The sequence below is a fragment of the Hippichthys cyanospilos genome, chromosome 7 (genome assembly GCF_059441005.1).
Source record: "Hippichthys cyanospilos isolate Australia breed blue-spotted pipefish chromosome 7, RoL_Hcya_1.0, whole genome shotgun sequence".
Classification (NCBI taxonomy): Eukaryota; Metazoa; Chordata; class Actinopteri; order Syngnathiformes; family Syngnathidae; genus Hippichthys; species Hippichthys cyanospilos.
In genome coordinates this window covers 5,096,896-5,116,361 of record NC_142375.1, presented here as the reverse complement: position 1 = coordinate 5,116,361, position 19,466 = coordinate 5,096,896, and the positions used below count along the sequence as shown (strand labels likewise).

General features: G+C 40.1%; 1 protein-coding gene across 1 annotated transcript in view; it reads right to left on the bottom strand.

The window, feature by feature from the left end:
• Window positions 1-6,259: 6,259 nt before the first annotated feature.
• The window catches only part of neurl1aa (neuralized E3 ubiquitin protein ligase 1Aa), a 28,136-nt gene continuing 14,929 nt past the window's right edge, over window positions 6,260-19,466 (bottom strand). The window contains exons 4-6 of the mRNA XM_088419695.1: window positions 16,021-16,743; window positions 11,044-11,196; window positions 6,260-10,268 (exon numbers count right to left, since the gene is read on the bottom strand). Coding sequence (XP_088275821.1) covers window positions 10,027-10,268; window positions 11,044-11,196; window positions 16,021-16,743 — 1,118 coding nt within the window. The 3' untranslated portion in view covers window positions 6,260-10,026. The remainder of the gene's footprint in view (window positions 10,269-11,043; window positions 11,197-16,020; window positions 16,744-19,466) is intronic.

Genomic DNA, 19,466 nt, shown 5'->3' with positions numbered 1-19,466 from the left:
GCGAAAAATACAGTAATAAAAACGTACAAATAAAACAACGTACACAAAGTTCTCTGCATACCAACAATATCTCAAGCCAACCAAATGAGCTGCATTCTTGTTATCAAATGCTTCAATTAATATTATACATTGAAAGGGTTTAGGAGAGTTTTTTTGTTTGTTTTATTATCATGCATTGTAATGCACATTGTGATTTTCACCGGGTAGAATATTACTCGATTTTTGTGTGTAATACCTTACACTACCTTGTACAGTAGCAGCAAAAAGTAATGCATTGCAGTACATACATTACTTTTGTAGCGCAATTCTTCTGCTTGTATATCTATTGAAAGTGTAGATTTATTGAAAGTATAGATATAAAAACAACCAAATCCCTCTTAGTTCGCTTGCAAGTGGTTTGGTTGAATACAAAACTGTAACAATGTTAAACGAAGGCCAGTGTATGCATCTAACAGAAGTCAGTGCAGCACTGTGTACTTTTCGGTCTCATCTTTACACATAATCTACAGAAGAAGGTTGCTCGGGGAAAATCGCCACGAAAAAAAAAAATATCGGGCTAAGGGCTGTATTTTTCTGTGTTTTTTGTTTCCTATGAAGAACAGGGAGTTGCAAAAAGTTATTTTCAATGGCAATGTTTTTATAATAGTTAGGTGGTGGACTCTGAAGGAGCAGCTTGGTTTTCGTCCTGGCTGTGGAACAGTGGACCAGCTTTACAACCTCAGCAGAATCCTCGACGGTGCGGTCTACATGTGTGTGGACTTGGAAAAGTCGTTTGACCGCGTCCCTCGGTGAGTCCTATAAGGTGTACTTTGGAGGTACGGAGTACAGAACACCCTGATCTGTACTGTTCGGTTCCTATTCCACCAGTTTAGTCCACATTGCCGGCAGTAAGTGGAACCCGTTTCTAGTGGGGCTTGGCCTCTGCCAAGGCTGCCTTTTGTCACCGACTCTGTTCATTACCTTTATGGACAGAATCTCTAGACGCAGCCGAAGCGTTGAAGGGGTCCGGTTTAGGAGTCTCAATTGCATCTCTGCGATTTGCGGAATATGTGGTTCCGTTGGATCCCCCAGGCTGTGACCTTCAAGTGGCCGGGATGAAGATCAGCACCTCCAAATCTAAGACCATGATCCTCAGTTGGAAATGGGTGCCTTCTCCGGGTCGGGGATGCGGGGTCCACTCGGGGGGAGTGTCAGTATCTTAGGTCTTGTTCATCAATGAGGATAGGATGGAACGGGAGATCAACAGGAGGATCAGTGCGGCTTTGTACTGGTCTGTCGTGAATAAAGAGCTGAGGCGAAAGGCGAAACTCTCTATTTACAGGTTGATCCAACTTTCCTGCCCTCACCTATGACCTACGAAGGTCGAGCAGCTCTTCCACGTTGAGAGGAGATGCTTGAGGTGGTTCAGGCATCTGGTTAGGGTGCCCCCGAGACGCCTCCCTTGTGTGTTCCGGGCATGTCCCACAGGGAGGATTCCCCGGGGACCACCCAGGACACGCTGGAGAGACTATGTCTCTCGGCTGGCCAGGGGACGTCTGGGGATCCTCCCGGAATAGCTGGACAAGTGGCTGGGGAGAGAGAAGTCTGGGCTACCCTGCTCAAGCTGCTGACCCCGCTACCTGACCCAGGATAAAGAGGAAGATAATGGAAGGATTGATAAATTTAGAATCATTTTGACCTCAGGTATTTGGAATTTGCCCCCCCCCCCTTAACTGCAGGAGGGGTCAGCTCCCATGTGGCTTTTTTATTTTTACTCTTTATTGACCAATTTAAAGTGGTGGAGTTTACTTGCACAGGATGTTAAAAGCTCAAAAAACATGATTTTTTTTTTGTTTTTTACTCTTTCTTGACCAATTTAAAGTGGTGGAGTTTACTTGCACAGGATGTTAAAAGCTCAAAAAACATGATTTTTTATTTTTTTTTTAAATTTCCTGAAAAGTTGTTTAAGAGATGTACAGATGCCGACAATATTCATAATCAAACTACAAACGTTCATCACATCACAGTCCAGGAAATACAAAAAAAAAAAAAAGCATGCTGAACTCATGAATAAATAATGATATAAATGAAAACATTCCCTTTGATGTTCAACAAATTCGCAGCAGGTACTAACTACAGTGTTTGAAGTGTGTTGCGCATTCTCATCAGTTGAGAAGTTTTTAGATGTTAGATCAGTAACACCTAAATGTTGTCTATATAAAGTTACAAACTCAGAATTGGCTTGTAGGAGAGTTGCCAGTTCATTAAACTTTATTAGACATCATTTCCTAATTAGCTGTATTTATGCTGGCAGTTTCATGAGAATAGCTTGTCTATTCTGGCTTCAAAGCTTCAGTCAAGGTATGTTTATTACTATATTCACAAAGTTGACTAAATCTGTTAGAGAGCACTTTTCTTTTTCCAAGATGCTTATTGATTGATTCATATTGATTTTGCATGTGCATTTGCAATCCCTATATAATAACTGTGTGCAGTTTATGAATTGGGGTTGGGGGTGTAGATCTGGTGGAGAAAACATCCCGGTCAGCATTCACGGCAATGTTCCAGTTCCTGCCGCTTGCCAGCAACTTGGCAGTTAGTCATATATTGAAGCTTCATTTCTTCAGCTGAGGCAACGGAGACTCTCATAGCGAATGCCACACTGGTAGAAGAGAAGTTTTGCATCGAAGAAAACTGGACCAACGGTTCACGGATCAAGTCTTGGAGAATTTTGCATTGCATGGTAAGTGGTGAAAGCCGGAGCTGACTGGTTTTCTGAGTCTCTTCCGTTCAGTATGGCATGTGCGATTCAAGTATATTAAAATATACCGCAATTATAAGATGTACTTTTTTTTTTCCCAAAAATGGTCAAAACTATGGGTGTGTCTTATAAATTGTAACGTAAGAATTAGATTTTGTTTTTTTTTAACAACATTCAAGGAAGAATTGTCAGCCGCATAAGCTGAGTTTTGGTGCACAAGATGTGCATTTTTATATGGACCATATTATTACTTGCAATAATTTCGAGCTTCGGGTTGAAGTCGATTGACTGTTAACAGGAAGTGCCTGTGGCAGCTAACAGCAGCTCATGTTAACTGAGATTGTTACAGCATTATTTTCAATAAAAGAAGCCAGCAGACTGAACCAAGGTCCGAGTCCATTCTTTTTCACACGCATGAATATTACTAATTCAGAGAGAAAAACAATGATGTCTCCTGCTGATTCAACTAAGCGTTAGAGCCCATGGAAAGGTAATCCACTTGACTTGTTTATTAATTGTGGTCTTTTGGCACAAATACACAATCATAAACGTGGCAAAACACGGATGCTGCTCAACTTTGGGTGCGCCTTATACATGGTAACATAGAAAATACCAGAATTTGACCCCAAAATTAAGGGTGTGTCTTACACACAGGTGCGTCTTATATTTGGGGAATTACAGTTTTATATATCTATTGCAATTGTAATACATCTAATTGTATATACAGTAGTATATTACAATATGAGATGTTTTCATTTCCATCAACAAGGTGACAGCTTGTCGGCGGCTCTGGGGCTTCATTGGAACAAATCTGAAATTTGCGAGTCGGGTGGAATATCTCAGCAAAGAAGTGCTTGCAAACATATTTTGGCAGGTTTGCGAAGGTTTCCGAAATTCTTTTGTTTTCATGGATTAAAAAACAAAAAACCTGGGATGTCTGTCCTCATCTCATGAAAAATGGGAGCAAAAGCAAGTGCAAGTGTTGCGTCAATTTCTTTTGTTGAGTATGATTCAGAACCAAGCCCACTAAAAAGTGACCATGTCAAACGTTATCCTGTAGATGTCTCTCTTGAACCAGTGAAAGTTTCACAACCTTCCCGCTGATTTCGGCTTAGCTTTTCATGATTGGATATCAATGTTGTAAATGTAACGGTTATAAAACTGAATTTTTCCAGGACCCTTTTTAGCACTTGTCTGGATGACTCTTCTCACAGGATTATTATTCAAATCACTTCTTTCCCTCACACAAGACTGTCGAAAACCACTTCCTCATGTTGGTTGAATTTTTTAAGTAGGTCAGATGTACTTCTGAGCATTTATCAGTTTACTGTGTCTTCCTACGAGCCAATCACTTTGAAGCCATTCGGCATCTATGGTCGAAGCAGAGGATATACGGATTGCAATACAACCTGCAATAACATATTGTTTTTGTCAAAGTGCTATTGAAATGTTTTCGATGCATCCGTCTTAAACTCACCTGATTCAAATTATAAGCTCATCAGCAAGCTCTGCTGGAGTTTGAAAACAATCCTGATCATTTGAATCAGGTGTGTTTATGAGAGCAGCATCGAAAACATGCAGGACAACAAATTCCATATTCACCAATGGCGCAGCCCACAACTACAGTATATAAAATCAAATGACTATTGGTTCATTTATATTTGGCAGGGTCACCCCCCCCCCCCCAAAAAAAAAAAAAAAAAAAAAAATATATATATATATATATATATATATATATATATATATATATATATATATATATATATATATATATATATATATATATATATATATATACACACACACACACACTTTTCAAGATATTTTTAATTAATAATGGCCAGGTAAATCTGCATAAACTGTATGTATTGCATTTATGTTGACATTTATCCTTAGTTTTTTTCTGAAAAAAAAAAAAAAATATATATATATATATATATGAAAAATATATATATACACACTCACACACACACACACACACACACACACTTTTCAAGATATTTTTAATTAATAATGGTCAGGCAAATGTGCATAAACTGTATGGATTGCATTTATGTTGACATTTATCCTTATAATATTTTTCTTAAAACTAAACATTTCAACAACATAAACACATTCACCATACAGTATTTAGTAAATACTATTTACCTTTTATCCCATGCTTTGAACCCTGCGTTTGCACTCTTCATTTTTACTGACAAGATTCAGCTTGTCAATAGTTTTTCCACAAAGTCTCATCACGTCTAATACATGAACTAACTGATCACATCACATTGGACGCAATGAAACTGCAAGTCCACCCTCAATTTGAATAGTAGTAATGCCAAGTAATGCGAAAGTGGCACACAATTTAAGCATCTTGAGTTTAATGAACATTAGAAAAGGGTGCAATAAATACAGTTTTTTTGTTTGGTGACCAAGTCCTACCATTGCTGTCAATAGACAACAGAAGGACAGTCCCTCAAGTCTGGACTTGGAATACATCGCTGCTCTTGTGCTTGTGCCATGGTTTCCGTAGGCTTTGCTGCATGGTGAGGTTAGTCAGTGAATTGACAATATGTAATAATGAAAGACTGAGAAATTTTCTGGGACGCCACTGTGTGTAACTTGCTGCAATCAGTAGTCGGGGGCTGGGGAATAATTAGCAAAAATCCCCTTCTTATATTTGATTTATTTTTTAGGGTCATTTACAGAAGTGGGCAACTTTTTTTTTTTTTTTTTTTGCTGGTCCAACATTTGTAATTCGTCAGAGCGCCGCCCCCTTTCTGTCATCGCCGGTCCGTCATTTTTTTCAGGCCAGACGAAGTAGTAACCATTAGTCCGTCAGTGTATTTTTGCCCAACCTTCTGCCACCATTTGGAAAGTGACATTTTACTTTTTTTTCTGGTCTGTCATCCGTCAGGTGCTGGACTACTTTGGTCTACACTCACACTAGTTCTTTTCTGTTTTAGTACTGACATTTAAAGTTAACACAATTTCTGCGGTGCCAGTTACACTGCAATTGAAACACGACACAGTGATATAAGTGTAACACAACATAAAACCAGCTAAGGTGTTTAATCCTGGGCTATAATACCATCATGTGTAATACTACACATTTGAGATATGCAGGGGACAGAAATGCATTTAACAATCATGTCCACTGGATGGCAATATCATGTTTTACATGAAATTAAATTGGGTTGATGTTCATTCTCATTTATAATTGCCTGGCCACTATAGAAGACGGTTTCATCGACATTTGTCTAAATTTCATCTGTCACATACACTACAAGTAAAACAAAGTTTTACTGAGGTTTAATTTGTAAAAAAAACGTCTCTAATTAGAGAATTATGAAAGTTCTAGCTTAAAAAAATTCTTGCGTTTCCTGGCCAACAGCCAATCAGAGAAAGTTACTAATTCAGCAAAATGTTTCATTGAATTATGCATTCTGGGTCTGTTTTAGGACAGAGAACTACTACTACTCAGAACTGCATTGCACTTCAACTCCTTTCCAACAAACACATACAAAACACACATTTTTCACACACAGAAAGTTTATTGAACACAATCATCTGACTCACAGAATACATCTTAACAATATATGAACTAAAATTGAAGGAAACTGGAGATTTACCAAATACTTCAGAATGCTGCGCTGTCATAACTATGGTAAAACCGAGATGAATAAAGATGCACACTTACGGCTGCTCAACTACAATTGGTCCTGAACTTGACATGAGGTAACAGATCAGTCACACAACACAAAATCTATACTAAATAATCTCGAATTGTGGTGTTGTAAAAATATGTGCATGTGCGCGCAAAACACAAAAGTTGTAGCTGTGTAAAATACTGCAAATCCACAAAACATAATCAAGAAAACAAGTCGGAGGATTTAGCTCTCCCTCCCTTCAATGATAGATAAAGAACACATTACAAGGTCAGCAACAATCAAGGAGCCATTTGAAATTTTTGAATTCAAAAGTCAATACAAATTGAAAAAAGTTAGCTAGCTAAAACGGTACCAAAAGTAATGAGTCGCTTCAATGTGTTGAAAAAAACAAAAAAAAACAAACATAGTAATTCAATGCAAATTAACTTACAAATGACTAAGTGTACACGTGGCTCACAATGTAAAATGTACCATGACGGAAATACGGGCCTGATCATTTCCAAATTCACAATAAAGCGCTTACTAAATTGACATTTATCGCCACAAAACGAGTGATACACATTGATGGCTTTCTAAGAACTGTAGAATGGATTCAATATACTGTATATATAATAAAAGCTATTATCTTATATCCTGCAACTCTGTGTACTATAATGCGGCAGTGTACAGCAAACCATTTGTGCTATTACAAAACTAGAATACATTTAAAATTTCATGTTGAAATCAAGAAAACAAAGGCTTATTCTATTAATCCAACGATTCATGAAAAAATACATTCATACAATCCTAGAAATAACATTTTTCTAAAATTGGACCACAACAATAAAAAAATAAATAACAGAAAATACAGTCATTGCTTATTCTAAGTACATAAATTAACATTCAAATGTGATACAACACTTCAAGCAGTTACATAATATAAAGAGTGGAGGGATGTGTGAACCATGCCAACGATTATCAATAGGGTTGGGCATTGTTTGCATTTGGACAATTCGGATTCTTTTATTCCATTTCGGTTTTCAGGATTTTAAATTATTTCGGGGAAAAAAGGGAACTAATCATGTATTTTAACAAATCATATGAAGTTTTATGTTCTTTAATTTGATTAACTTTACTTTTTATCTAAACTTTACAAGCTACTCAAAGGAGTTAAAACCTATTTTTTAAACCACTAGCAATATTTATATGGCCTTTTTTTAATTTTATTTTTACTTAAATAAAAAAAAAGAAGCCGCCTATCCTCACTAGGGTTGCTGGTGCCTATCCCATGTCTTTTTAGCAGTCTGCCAGGGACACCCTGAACTGGCTGCCAGCCAATCGCAGGGAACACGAAAAAAACATTCACTCTCACAATCGCACTTATGAGTGATTTGGAGTGTCAAACATGCGTGTTTTTGGTATGTGGGCGAAAGCTGCAGTGCCAGCCATGCAAATCATACTTGATAAATATAAAGCTACATATAAAGGCCATTCAAGGAAATTTAATCATCAAAGCAGTCTGCTGTATGTAACCATAAAATGTAAATTCCTCATTACTGCAACATCTATGCAGGCTGACGCTCATTCATGTATTTTATGTAAGGCATGTTTGGTGGGCAGCTAAGAGGTTTTCTGGCACGCTAATTTATCTCAGGCATGTTGTTGGGCAGCCGAGCGGGTCCTGGGAGGTGACATGTTGTTGCGCTTCTTCGCGAAGCATGGGCAGGAGTTATCGCCATGCGATTTTATATCGGATCGTTTGACGTTCGTAAGAAAGATATAACAACATACAGACGTTAGAGTTGAATTCATGAGTTCCGTTAAAGTGGATTAGTTGAGATTAAAGCAGCATTGTCCTGCCATACTCTTGAGATGCTGTTTGGATAAAGTGCTCCAGTGAAAATTTTTAATTTGAGTTTCTTAATTTACTTGGCCAATTCTCACTTTGATCCGCAGCAGTTAGGCGAGTCGCCAGCCGGGGCCAGCAACTCACGTCTCCATGAAGGGTTACTGCCACAATGGCAGGTTTTGGGCGAGCGTCATCGCTTTGGGAGATCCATGGAAAAAGCTTTGCGCACATATATTTCTTCGCTCTTTGTCGTGGGCTGCCCAGAGCCGAGCACGGCGGAGCTAATCTCCGCTTGCTGCTCCTCTCGGTCGGCGCCGCGGCCCGAGCGTTCCCTACCGTGGCTCGGTCTGCCGGTTATCAAAATCTGAACGGTTCAGGGAGAACTGGAAGTCGATCTTCTCAATTCCCAATTGTCAGTGCCCAACCCTAATCGACATAATTTTAGCGATAATGGACAGCTGACAAATGCAATAGCAGCAAAGCTTAGAGAGGCATTTACGATCTGACAAGGAGAAATCAGGATGTAAATGTGGGGGAGGAATCATTCAAATGATTCAACCTGTCTGGGAACTTAATGTCTACAAGGGCTCTTTGCCGCTAATGAAAAGTTTGAAAGATGAAAAGACATGTTAATATGGGAACTCATGGGAATTTATAAAAATAATGTTTTGGGTGCTTTTTTTATCCCCGTCCACTGAGTAAAAAATGTGACCGCTTTGTGTCACACAGCAGGATTGTTTTTTTGGTCATTTTCCTTGTAGATACATGTATTTGTAACAAATGGTCGTTAAGGCAGCTGTGTCATAACTGTACTGCCTTCTAATACCATGGCAACAATCCCCTGACTTCACGTGTTCTTCCAGAGCTATTTTTGAAGAGCTGTAAATGTCAGGATTACTCACAGTGCATCAGGCATGGTTATGACGAGAGTTTGGGAAACTAGTCTTTACATCATAGAACAAAACCCCAAAAAATAACTGGCCCTGAGAATCTAATCCCTGTTATATTTTTTTTATGAATTGTGAGCTGCTGAGTCTGCTGATTGCTTAGACCCATGACTGTCCTTTCATCGTCTCACCGTAATGGGGTATTCCCATGAAGATGCTGATTTCAGTGCAACAGACTACATTGTAGAGCGAGCAGCTAGCTAGCACAACCACCAGACTTACAACCAACATTTGAAGTAGAACTACCACAAGATTACAGTAGATTTAACAAGTTACAAGAGGCAGACTCTACTTCGTCATCACCGTTTATAATCACGCCATTCAATGAATAGCAGCACAATAGCAACGGTTTTTGATTTCATCAGTGCGGTACTGCACTTACTCATCTCATCTATTTCCACTTGGAGCTAAACAATACATTAAGTTGACTTGTGCCATAGTGAGATGACTTAAATGTGAGTGTGCTTCTTTTCACTGGCCCAGTGGGACATACTGTACACATGCTGTTGACTGAGTTCTGTGTCATGTCCTGAAAGAATTGTTGGAACATTCAGCCCAGGGGAAACTTGTTTCAGCACAGTCCTTGCATCGTAGCAGCATGGCTGGACGATGAAATCTTTGATAAAAATCGAAGTGGTTCCCCTTGATTATGAGGTCTTTCAATTGCTGAGGTCAATGGACGCATTTGTGGCATGTACTGCTGCCTCTCCATGAGCCACCTATGAGCAGTGCTGTACCTGAATTAGTTAAGATTCAGACTCAACCGATAAAACATGAACTATACTATCAAAGTATCACGATTTTCCCTTGAACACATCCCTCGTCTCGGGGACTTCGCTGTCCCATCGTGTGCGCTTATGTACTTCGGTAGGTTTTGATAATGTCTTTGATGTGTCGTCTGCAGATGGGACAGCTGGCGTTGGACATTTTCTTGAGCTTCAGGCCACAGTTATAGCAAAGACACATGTGCCCACAGGCATAGATGACTGTGTCCACTGCGTTCTCATAACAGATTGAGCACTCATCAGAACGAGGACCGCGGTCTGATGGGAACGTAGGCGACTTAGTCAGGCTAACTGGAGAATCCGGGGTTGTTCCTGAGCAAAAGCAGAAATATGGTATGATATGTTCAATTTCAGTATTGTTGTAGATGTAAAAAAAAAGAGGACCATAAGCTCAAAAATTACAAGTAGAGATGGGTGATATGGCTGAGAAGTGTCTAACAATGTATCTCATCAAAAATCAATAATTGTTTTTCGCTAAACTTTTCAAAACATGGACCATAATAAAATGGCCAAAATGGCTTGCCATATTATCAGGCGCAATACCAGTGAATGGGTCTATTTTAATACATTTTCATAAATAGGGCACACACGATTATAAAGTAAATATCTTTGCAGGTTTTAGGTTACATTTTTTACTGTAATTGTTCAATATTTATTCAATAGATTTAGCATTATTATGCTATGTTCAGTCAGTGAGTCAAGTTGCTCCAAACTGAGGAGAGAATCCTTTGACAGACACAAAGAAAAAAAATTGCAATTGGTGAAAAAAAGTCAATTGGTGACTGGTCGTTGTGCTAACATTTTGATGAATGTTAATGCTATCTTTATACTTGATAAACTGTCAACAAACTCAACAAAAAATTCAAAATTGAATTCTGTCCATGCAATTTTCTCTGGTGACACTATGAAATGTGGTGAATGTGTTTCCTGTTTGTTTAGTGCGCTTATCAGACAGTTGATGAAGCAGCACATTTGTTTCTTACTACTTCAGAATGTCATCTGCTTACTATTTGATATGGAATTTATCTAGGTCCCCAAGCACCAAATGACTCCCTGCTTCTGTACCGGCCGTTATAGGTTGACCTACCACCAGCTGAGCTGCAGTTAACAGTCGAAAACATGCCTCCATTGAGGACGGGATCCGAGCTGCTGCTGCTGCCGAGGCCACTTGGAATATGCGGTGATGAGGAGGGCGAACTGAGGTTTGACCCGGCCCGTGTATCTCCTACATGAGTGGAGCCTACATAGGATAAAAGGAATACGATAAGATGATGTTAGCAGTGTCCAGTAGTCCTAGTAAAATTGCTATAGAAACTACAAGTTCAGCCTGTGCACTGACATTTTGCTGCTGGCAAAACAGATAATGCAATACAAAGGAAAGAGCTAGTTACTCAGATGGAAAAAGATCTTCAACACCTCCTTCTCCAATGGTGTCAAATCTGTCCTTGAGCATGACACAGAACCTTGAGTCAAACCCTGACAGATTCTTAGTGAACTCTCACTTGTACCAATGCATGAATGACAAGCAATGCTGTTGATTGAGGTGATCAGAGACAGCGTAGATAAAAAACGTAAGGCAGTAAGGCTGCAATAGGTGGCTTAGAAAAATGAGACTGCTGCCCAGATCACTAGTAAGAATGCAAGTTGTTGATTTGCTATCATCACATGTCCGCTCAGTAAGTGTGCACAAGTCTTAACAGAGGAATGATAGGTAATATTTAAGGTTGTTTTGGGGAAACAATTGGGGACATACAATGCAGCAAAAGTTCTTTCCTCGTGGATAATACAGAAAATTATCCAAATTTAGCAAGTGAGACTTGCAATAAAACATGGGTGGAAAACATGAATTGATTAGATAGGGGACGTACATTTTTTTAAGTCCATCCATCTATCCATTATCCTCCGCTTATCCAGGGTCGGGTCGCAGGGGCAGCAACCTGAACAGAGAAATCAAGACTTTCCTCTCCACGGCCACTTCAGCTCCTCCGGGGGGATCCCCAGGCGTTCCCAGGCTAGCTGAGAGACATAGTCCCTCCTGCATGTCCGGGAACACCTCAACTAGCTCCTCTCAACGTGTTGGAGCAGCGACTCAAACTTGAGTTGCTCCCGGGTGACGGAGCTTCTCACACTATCTCTAAGCGAGAGCCCAGACAACCTGCGAAGAATGCTTATATCGGCAGCTTCTATCCAGGATCTCGTTTTTCGGTCATGAACCACAGCACGTGACATTAGGTGAGGGCAGGAAGGTAGATTGACCAGTGGAGAGCTTTGCCTGGAGGTCACAGCCTGAAGAAGCCAACAGCACCACATCACATCACATCACGTGACTCCCAAACCAAACTCCCTCAATGTTTCAACTGCACCTAGAAACTCTGTCCATAAAGATAAGGAATCCCTCAATATTTTGACTGCACCTCGAAACTCTGTCCATAAAGATAAAGAATACAATCGGTTACAAAGGGCAGCCATGGGTGGTCTAACCCCCATTGGCAACAGACTCGACTTGCTGCCAGATATGTGGACTGAACTGTGACATCGTGGTACAGGGACCGAACAGCCCTTATTGAGTAGTTTGGTACCTTGTACTCGCGAAGCACCCGCCACAGAACCTATCCGAGGGACGCGGTCGAACGCCTTCGTAGGTAGTGCAGATGTTGTTAGAAGCATTCCTGCAATGTGCAGCGTGCAGGAGTTGTAAGGTGCATGTGTGCATGCGGTAAAGCAGAAACGTCTGTTGAAGATGTGAAGATAAAGATGAGGCGTCAAGGCTCATCAAGAAGAATGTTCCTCTCCCATCGGTACAGTCTAGGGTTTGATCCTCCGCGCTGGTGGCAATGTGGAAATGCAGTGATATACAGTGTTCATCTCCCAATTGGAGCGTCATGAGTATGATCCCCGACCCTGCTGATGATGTCGAAATGTTCTTGAGCAAGACAATGAACACTGATTTGCTATGTGGAGCTCGCAACGCCTTGCGTGTCGGAAGTGTCAGCATCGATGAAGATTCTTTATTCATCGCTGAATATTACCTTCATCCAGTCATTCACAGATCTTAATTGCATTTATTTGGCACACTGTAGACGTTTTTTTCCTGTGTCACTGTTAAACATGACTGTCAGTTGAACTATTCAAAATTGTGGCAATGGCAAAACAAACGCAACAGTAGGGGCGAAATACAGTGGAATCCCGGTAACAGCGTCCCTGTCCTATGTTTTTTTTCATGTTGCGATGTGGAACACTGAGTTTTTTTGTCCCCTCTTTAAGGTATTTTCCCAGCTTTGCGACAAAAACAACTGTCATGACCCTAGTGGGTTGGCTGTATTTGTGTTGTTTTGTCTCCACCTGCAGGCATTTACAGGTAATTGCACTTCTTTTCTCTTGCCGTCAATGCCTCCATGAAACGCTTCACTTCAATGCTGGTCCTCACGGAGATGCTATTGGTCGAAACTGGAGATAATCAATACGAAGAAGGCTAGGCTAGGCTCGGCTCCTCTCACGAGGGAATATGGGCATAACAAGCGGCACTGAAAAGGTAAATACATCCTTTCTATATTTTTTATTTAGGATGTTTTCTGATTGTATACATGTATATTATATATACCTAGCACTTACTATACTATTTTGGTACCAATTTTTAATATGTATGTACAAATTTGATGTTTTTACCTGGGGTTTTAAATGCAGTAGCTATTTAACATCGGTTTGGATGACCCGCCATGCGTTGAGTTTGCCTTATGAGCCCAACCGCAGAACGGATTAATCTTGTAACATGGGGGCCCACTGCATATCTGCTTATGGCAATAAGACAAAGCATGACTTCATGAAGTCTTTGTAATGAATACTTAATTTCGTCCCCTATACAGAAGCAAGATTAGCATCCCTCAATCTGGCTTCATTTCAACTTTATTGAAATCTTGATTGGGATCCTGTCAACAAAAGGCAATATATCAGCATCAGGCAAGAAAAGTTCTATGTTGGAATTTAAAGAATGTAGTTAGTTGAGGAGTCCAAGCTAATTGCTGAAAAGAGACCTACTGTATTATCCCTCTGTGTTTGATTTGGTGTTTTGCCAAGTTTTTTTTTCTTTTTTCAATAAATGACTGAAATGCACACAGAAAAAATTGGCAAGCTGCTATGGCCAGTGCTTAAGCAAAAATGTAACTTTTGGGATGAATGTAACATGTCCCTAAGTGAATAACCCATTAGTTAATAAAAAATGTCACGATATAGTTAGATTCTTGCATTTAGCTTTGGTTGGCATGGGGAGGTGGAGGATCTCAAGACAAAAGTATATTACAGTGATAATGGATTTCCTTGATTCCTCAGACTTAGTCATTTCGTAACGTTTCAGAAGAAGAGCCACTTTTTAATATGTAAATAACAGTGGCCTCTCTGCATTTGGGGCCAGTGCCCATCTGCTGGCGTGAGTGGAGCACTGCAGGCTGAAAATAATTGTGAGCATAATAATCTATAAATAATATCCTGAATAATAGTATTATGATTATGACTACTAATTATGTTACCCAGGCAATTCTGTTGTTAACATTTTGCATCATGCAAAAGCTTTGCCAAAGCCCAACATAATTTCTCTAACTGCAACTCAAATAGGGCCGGCCCGTGAGCGTTTAAGTGACAAGCCACCAAAACCGTAGTGCGCTCTCAGTAGACAGCCATGGGGCCCGGTCAATGTGGCCCAAGGCCAAAATCAGCCAACAGAAATATTGGGAGTGACATATGTCAGACTCAAGACATAACAAACTTCTTCAGTTTTGGTGGACGGTGGCAGCAAGCTTGCTCGGTTTTCATTGTAACCTCAGGGACAATAAAGCAACTCATTAATATGGAGTTTTGATAAACAGTAAATTTAGCATTTGGCCGCTTGGGCAAAAATGAGAAATTAAACGTTTGGCTTGGATTTGAACATCGTTCAAGCAGGAAAGAACAAAATCCGCATCTTGAACTCCGAATGGCTCAAAAGGAACGTGGCTAACTGCGTGTGTGATTCGAAAATGGCTAGACACTACATGGACTACAATGTGACTCAAAGATCGACTCCACTGAGAGAAAAAGTGGATGACGTTGGTCAAGAGAGGCAGCGCCGAGGACACGGAGAAAAAACAAACTGCAGCAGTTACGGAGGATACATGATAAAAATAGTTCACAAACTGTAACAAATACGTTAGACATCACAGGTTGTGATAATGTATTAGTTTACAGTCTTGGTGGAGCGAGCGCTGGTGTCTCGTGCCTCATATTATATGCCAACGATGTTGCCAATATTTTTCCACCGAGGCGTTTGATAACTTGATTTGTTTTTTTTTAACGAGACATTCCTAAGTAGAGGTACCATTGGATAATTAGAGGGACTGATGAAAGCTCATGTCATGTTTAACAGGTGAGATGATGTCACCACAGACAAAAATGAGACATTCTCCCATGGATGTATGCATGTAACCCCCCCACCCCCCACAGCATATCATCATCTCTGCTTGCTTGCTCTACAAATAATAATTGTGTGTAAAAACGTTCTGTGGTTTTGCTTTTCCATATTACAAATGACTTTCCAATAGCCGCTGGTCATTAGGATTGTCTGCATTGGCACAACGTCACTGCAGCACTTAGCACCCAATCAATGGCAGTAAATAAATGATGCGCAAGTTTGGAGCTTGAACAAGTGTACAGCGTAGCGGAGTGAATTTCAATAGTCTGACCCGTGGGGCAGACATTGAATGAGTGGGAAGGGTTTTTTGTGTTTGTTTTTTTTGCTTATTTTTTCTCGCCCAGCATAGACTGTTCTTTTGAGGTAGGGTGGTGGGGATTATGGCTCGTCTGGGGCAAGGCACTTGTTAACAGTAGTTAACAAGCAGACTGGCATCACTGATTTCCATTTTTTCTCAGCAGTTAGACTCGAATTGGCCAAGTCCTCACGGTTACTGCTATCACTAGTTTAATGCCATGACCAGCAATACAAAAAACCTGCAGAGTAGTCCTCCAAGGTTCGTGACGTTGTCTGCACATTCATCACTAAGACCCCTGTATACCAATGTTAGAGGTTGCAACTTACCCAGAATTCTCAGTTGAGTGACAGCACCATGTAGACCAAAGAACATCCAAAGTGGGCGCGAGTTGTCCACGCAGACCTGCATGCCAACATCGGTGCCGTTGTGGCTTAAGATGACCTCCCCTTCTTGGTTGACCAGGAATCCTAGGATGTCACTGCTTTGCAGAGGGGTGGGTACGCGACACACTGCCCAAAACTCTTTTCTGTCAACTAGAGCCTCTGGATTATATGGCAGATCACTGGGGCGCAGGACAGCTGGGTCACATGACGTCACGCCATAGGACAAGGAGCCTGAGCGGGCTGGACTGGACTTGGTTACTTTGATGTACACACACTCTCCTGTTTGTAAGGGGCGGTTGGTAAAAACTAGGGTGCGCTCCTCCCGCGAATGCTCTGATCTCGCCACAGTCTGTTCATCCAGAGTCTTTATATGTGCACCACGCAATTGGTGAAAATAGAGATCGTTCTCTAGGATGGACGGCAGCAAAGATGATTGCTGTAGGTTGAGGGAGTTCTGAGGGATAGGACAGGCAGAGGAGGTTGACGCCAGGTGGAGCGCGTGATGGTGTGGGTGATTATTGGAGTTGCCGCCATCCTCCCGCTGAAGGTTGAGGTCACACAGGCTAACTGAGAGACGGGAGTCATCTGCTTCGCGGCAGAGAGAGGAGGAGCGCACTGTTGTGAAAGAGCGTGGGCGCAAGCAGTCAGGAGGAACAATCTCACTGTCTGAAAAGAGAAGCGGAAAAGCAGATGAGATAAATTTGCCTTGCGGGATTGTTCTATACCAATTCAAGTACCCAAGTCACATGGAGAAGGCTCAAACGCAACAGTAACTCCGACGATTTCAAGTGGTGTAGAAAATGGATAAATGAATGGATGGCTTTAAGTAGTGCTGAATCTGTAAAAATCTGTAATGCCAATCGTGAGCGAGTGCATGTGTTTGTGTTAGTCAAAAATACAAAAAAGCGAAATATCATCTAGTGTGGCCAAGAACATAAGCACAAACACACGGGCACTACTCCAGCGGCGATAAAGTTGCTCATCCGAGAATGTGACGTGATTGCTAAAAATAACAATCTGTATGGACCCTCCTCTACTTCCTCTCTAGTGGTGGAGTTAAACTTAGCCTGCTATACAGAGAAAGACAAAGAAAACTTGGCTTATTTACGTATGTACCAGAAGAGGTGACCTCTTAACCCATCTTAGTTGAAGGATAGGTAGATAGGAAGAAGAATCCTCTTCTGTGAGCAACGGAGGCAAGTCAACGGGCAGGAGGCCTGTCTGTCTCTGGAGTGCCTCTCACTGCTGGCCGGGTTTGGGTGCCTCTATCTGACCCGGACATAAGAGTCTGACTGCAGATAAAGCTCTTGGCTTCAATTACCAGAGTCGTGGGGCAACACACTCGTCTGTAAACAGCTGCTACGAAAACATGCCACCCCAATAATGACACAGACTCCAATGGGGCATTGTTGTTTGAAAGTAGTTGAACCCAATACATTTTCGAACTACAGCAAATAACATGAAACTCTGCTGTTGAATGGGAATCCCAGTTGTGATTTGAACGTAATAAGTGCATTCTGTATTTCCCATGTAGGGCATCTTTTGAGTATTGTGGTATTTGTAAAATCCCAAACATTTTTTCTTTACTTGGTCAAAAACACCCCCCAAAAAAAAGATCCGAGGAATACACACATATACACACACATATATGGATGGCCTCATGGTGACCAGAAAAAAAAAAATATATATATATATATCTTGAATATTCTATTCAAAATAAGTTTGGCTGCATGATAAATAAAAAATTTGATGATAATTTAATGGTTCAATATAATTTTGTCTATTATTTCTCTTAACACATTAACATTGGGGGACTTGCAAATATATGTGTAGAACTTTACAATGATACTGTTAAGGTTTAATCTTTTTCATATTTGATTTACATTAATTCACAAATTAGCAATTGGAAATTTCAGCTCTATCATGTTGCAGACTTCATGTTCGTGACTGTGACGAGTCATCAACGGTAGGTAAACGTGATGGCACTGAGTGAGCAAAACATTTTTTGTTTGAATTACCAATTAAGAATACAGGATGACTCAAAAGGCATTTCAAAAATTTACCCTTTTTTTGTCTAAAAAAAAAAGTTTATCCTGAACAAATAGCTGTTGCCCCTGCAGTGGAAGACAGCAGTAGACTTAAAGACTCACTAAACAGACCCTGGAGGTGATGATGAATTATGAATTACATTTGGATTATTTGACTATGTTCGGATGACATGGTAATCTGCTTGTTATGTTGTGTGTATACATATATATATATATATATATATATATATATACACACATACACAAATATATATATATATATATATATATATATATATATATATATATATATATATATATACATATATATATATATATATATATACATACACAAATATATATACATATATATATATATATACATATATACATACATATATATATATATATATACATATATATATATATATATATATATATATATATATATATATATACAGTGGGCCCCCGGGTTACGAACTTAATCCGTTCAGCGGCTACGCTCGTATCTCGGATTGCTCGTATAGCGGGCAATCCAAACCCATGTTAATTAGTGAATGCGTGCAACGCGCGCCGAAGCCTTAGGTAAAAACGACACACTGTATACATATATTAAAATCAAGTGACATAATCTGCTGTACACTTACATTACATAATAATTACAATGGATAAATAGCTTTTACCTTTAAAACGACGAGACTTGAGCTGGGTGTAAGCAGAGGGGGACAGAGCCCTACCTCAAAGTCAACACGGCGATAGAAATGCTATTGCTCTTACAGTGTTACAGTAACTCTTTCAGTCAGGGTGCAAATCACGCAGATACTAAAACATCATCCTCTTATTTCTTTCTTTACCGCTGCTAGTAATTTTAGAAGCTATGTCTAACAGATAAAGTTTGCAAAGTCTTCACAACATTCCGTTTTTCACTAATTTTCTCTCCTTACTTCCATCCTGTCCCATCAAGCTAGATAAAGGCGTTCGGCCAATAGCATATCGGCATTTCTGTGATTGACGTGTGACGCCGGCCAATAGCATCTCCGTGAGTGAGACCGGGTGACCTTAATCGACCAATAGCATATTCGCATCTCCGTGACTGACTGATAATTATTCGCACTTTTTTTTTTAAACGGTTGGAATGTATTGACAATTAATTTTAAAAAAAACACACATTTAAACCAATGACAATTCTTTGTCCTGCAATCGGCACATTTAATTTCATGTCAGCTGTTTTTCCCCTTAGCTGTACAAACACTACACTTAAATGGTAATATATTTAGACACCGTGAGTGAGACAGTCAGTGTGACGTTGTAAGAGCAATAGCGTTCACGTTACTGCCCCAAGCATCTACTGATGATTAATGC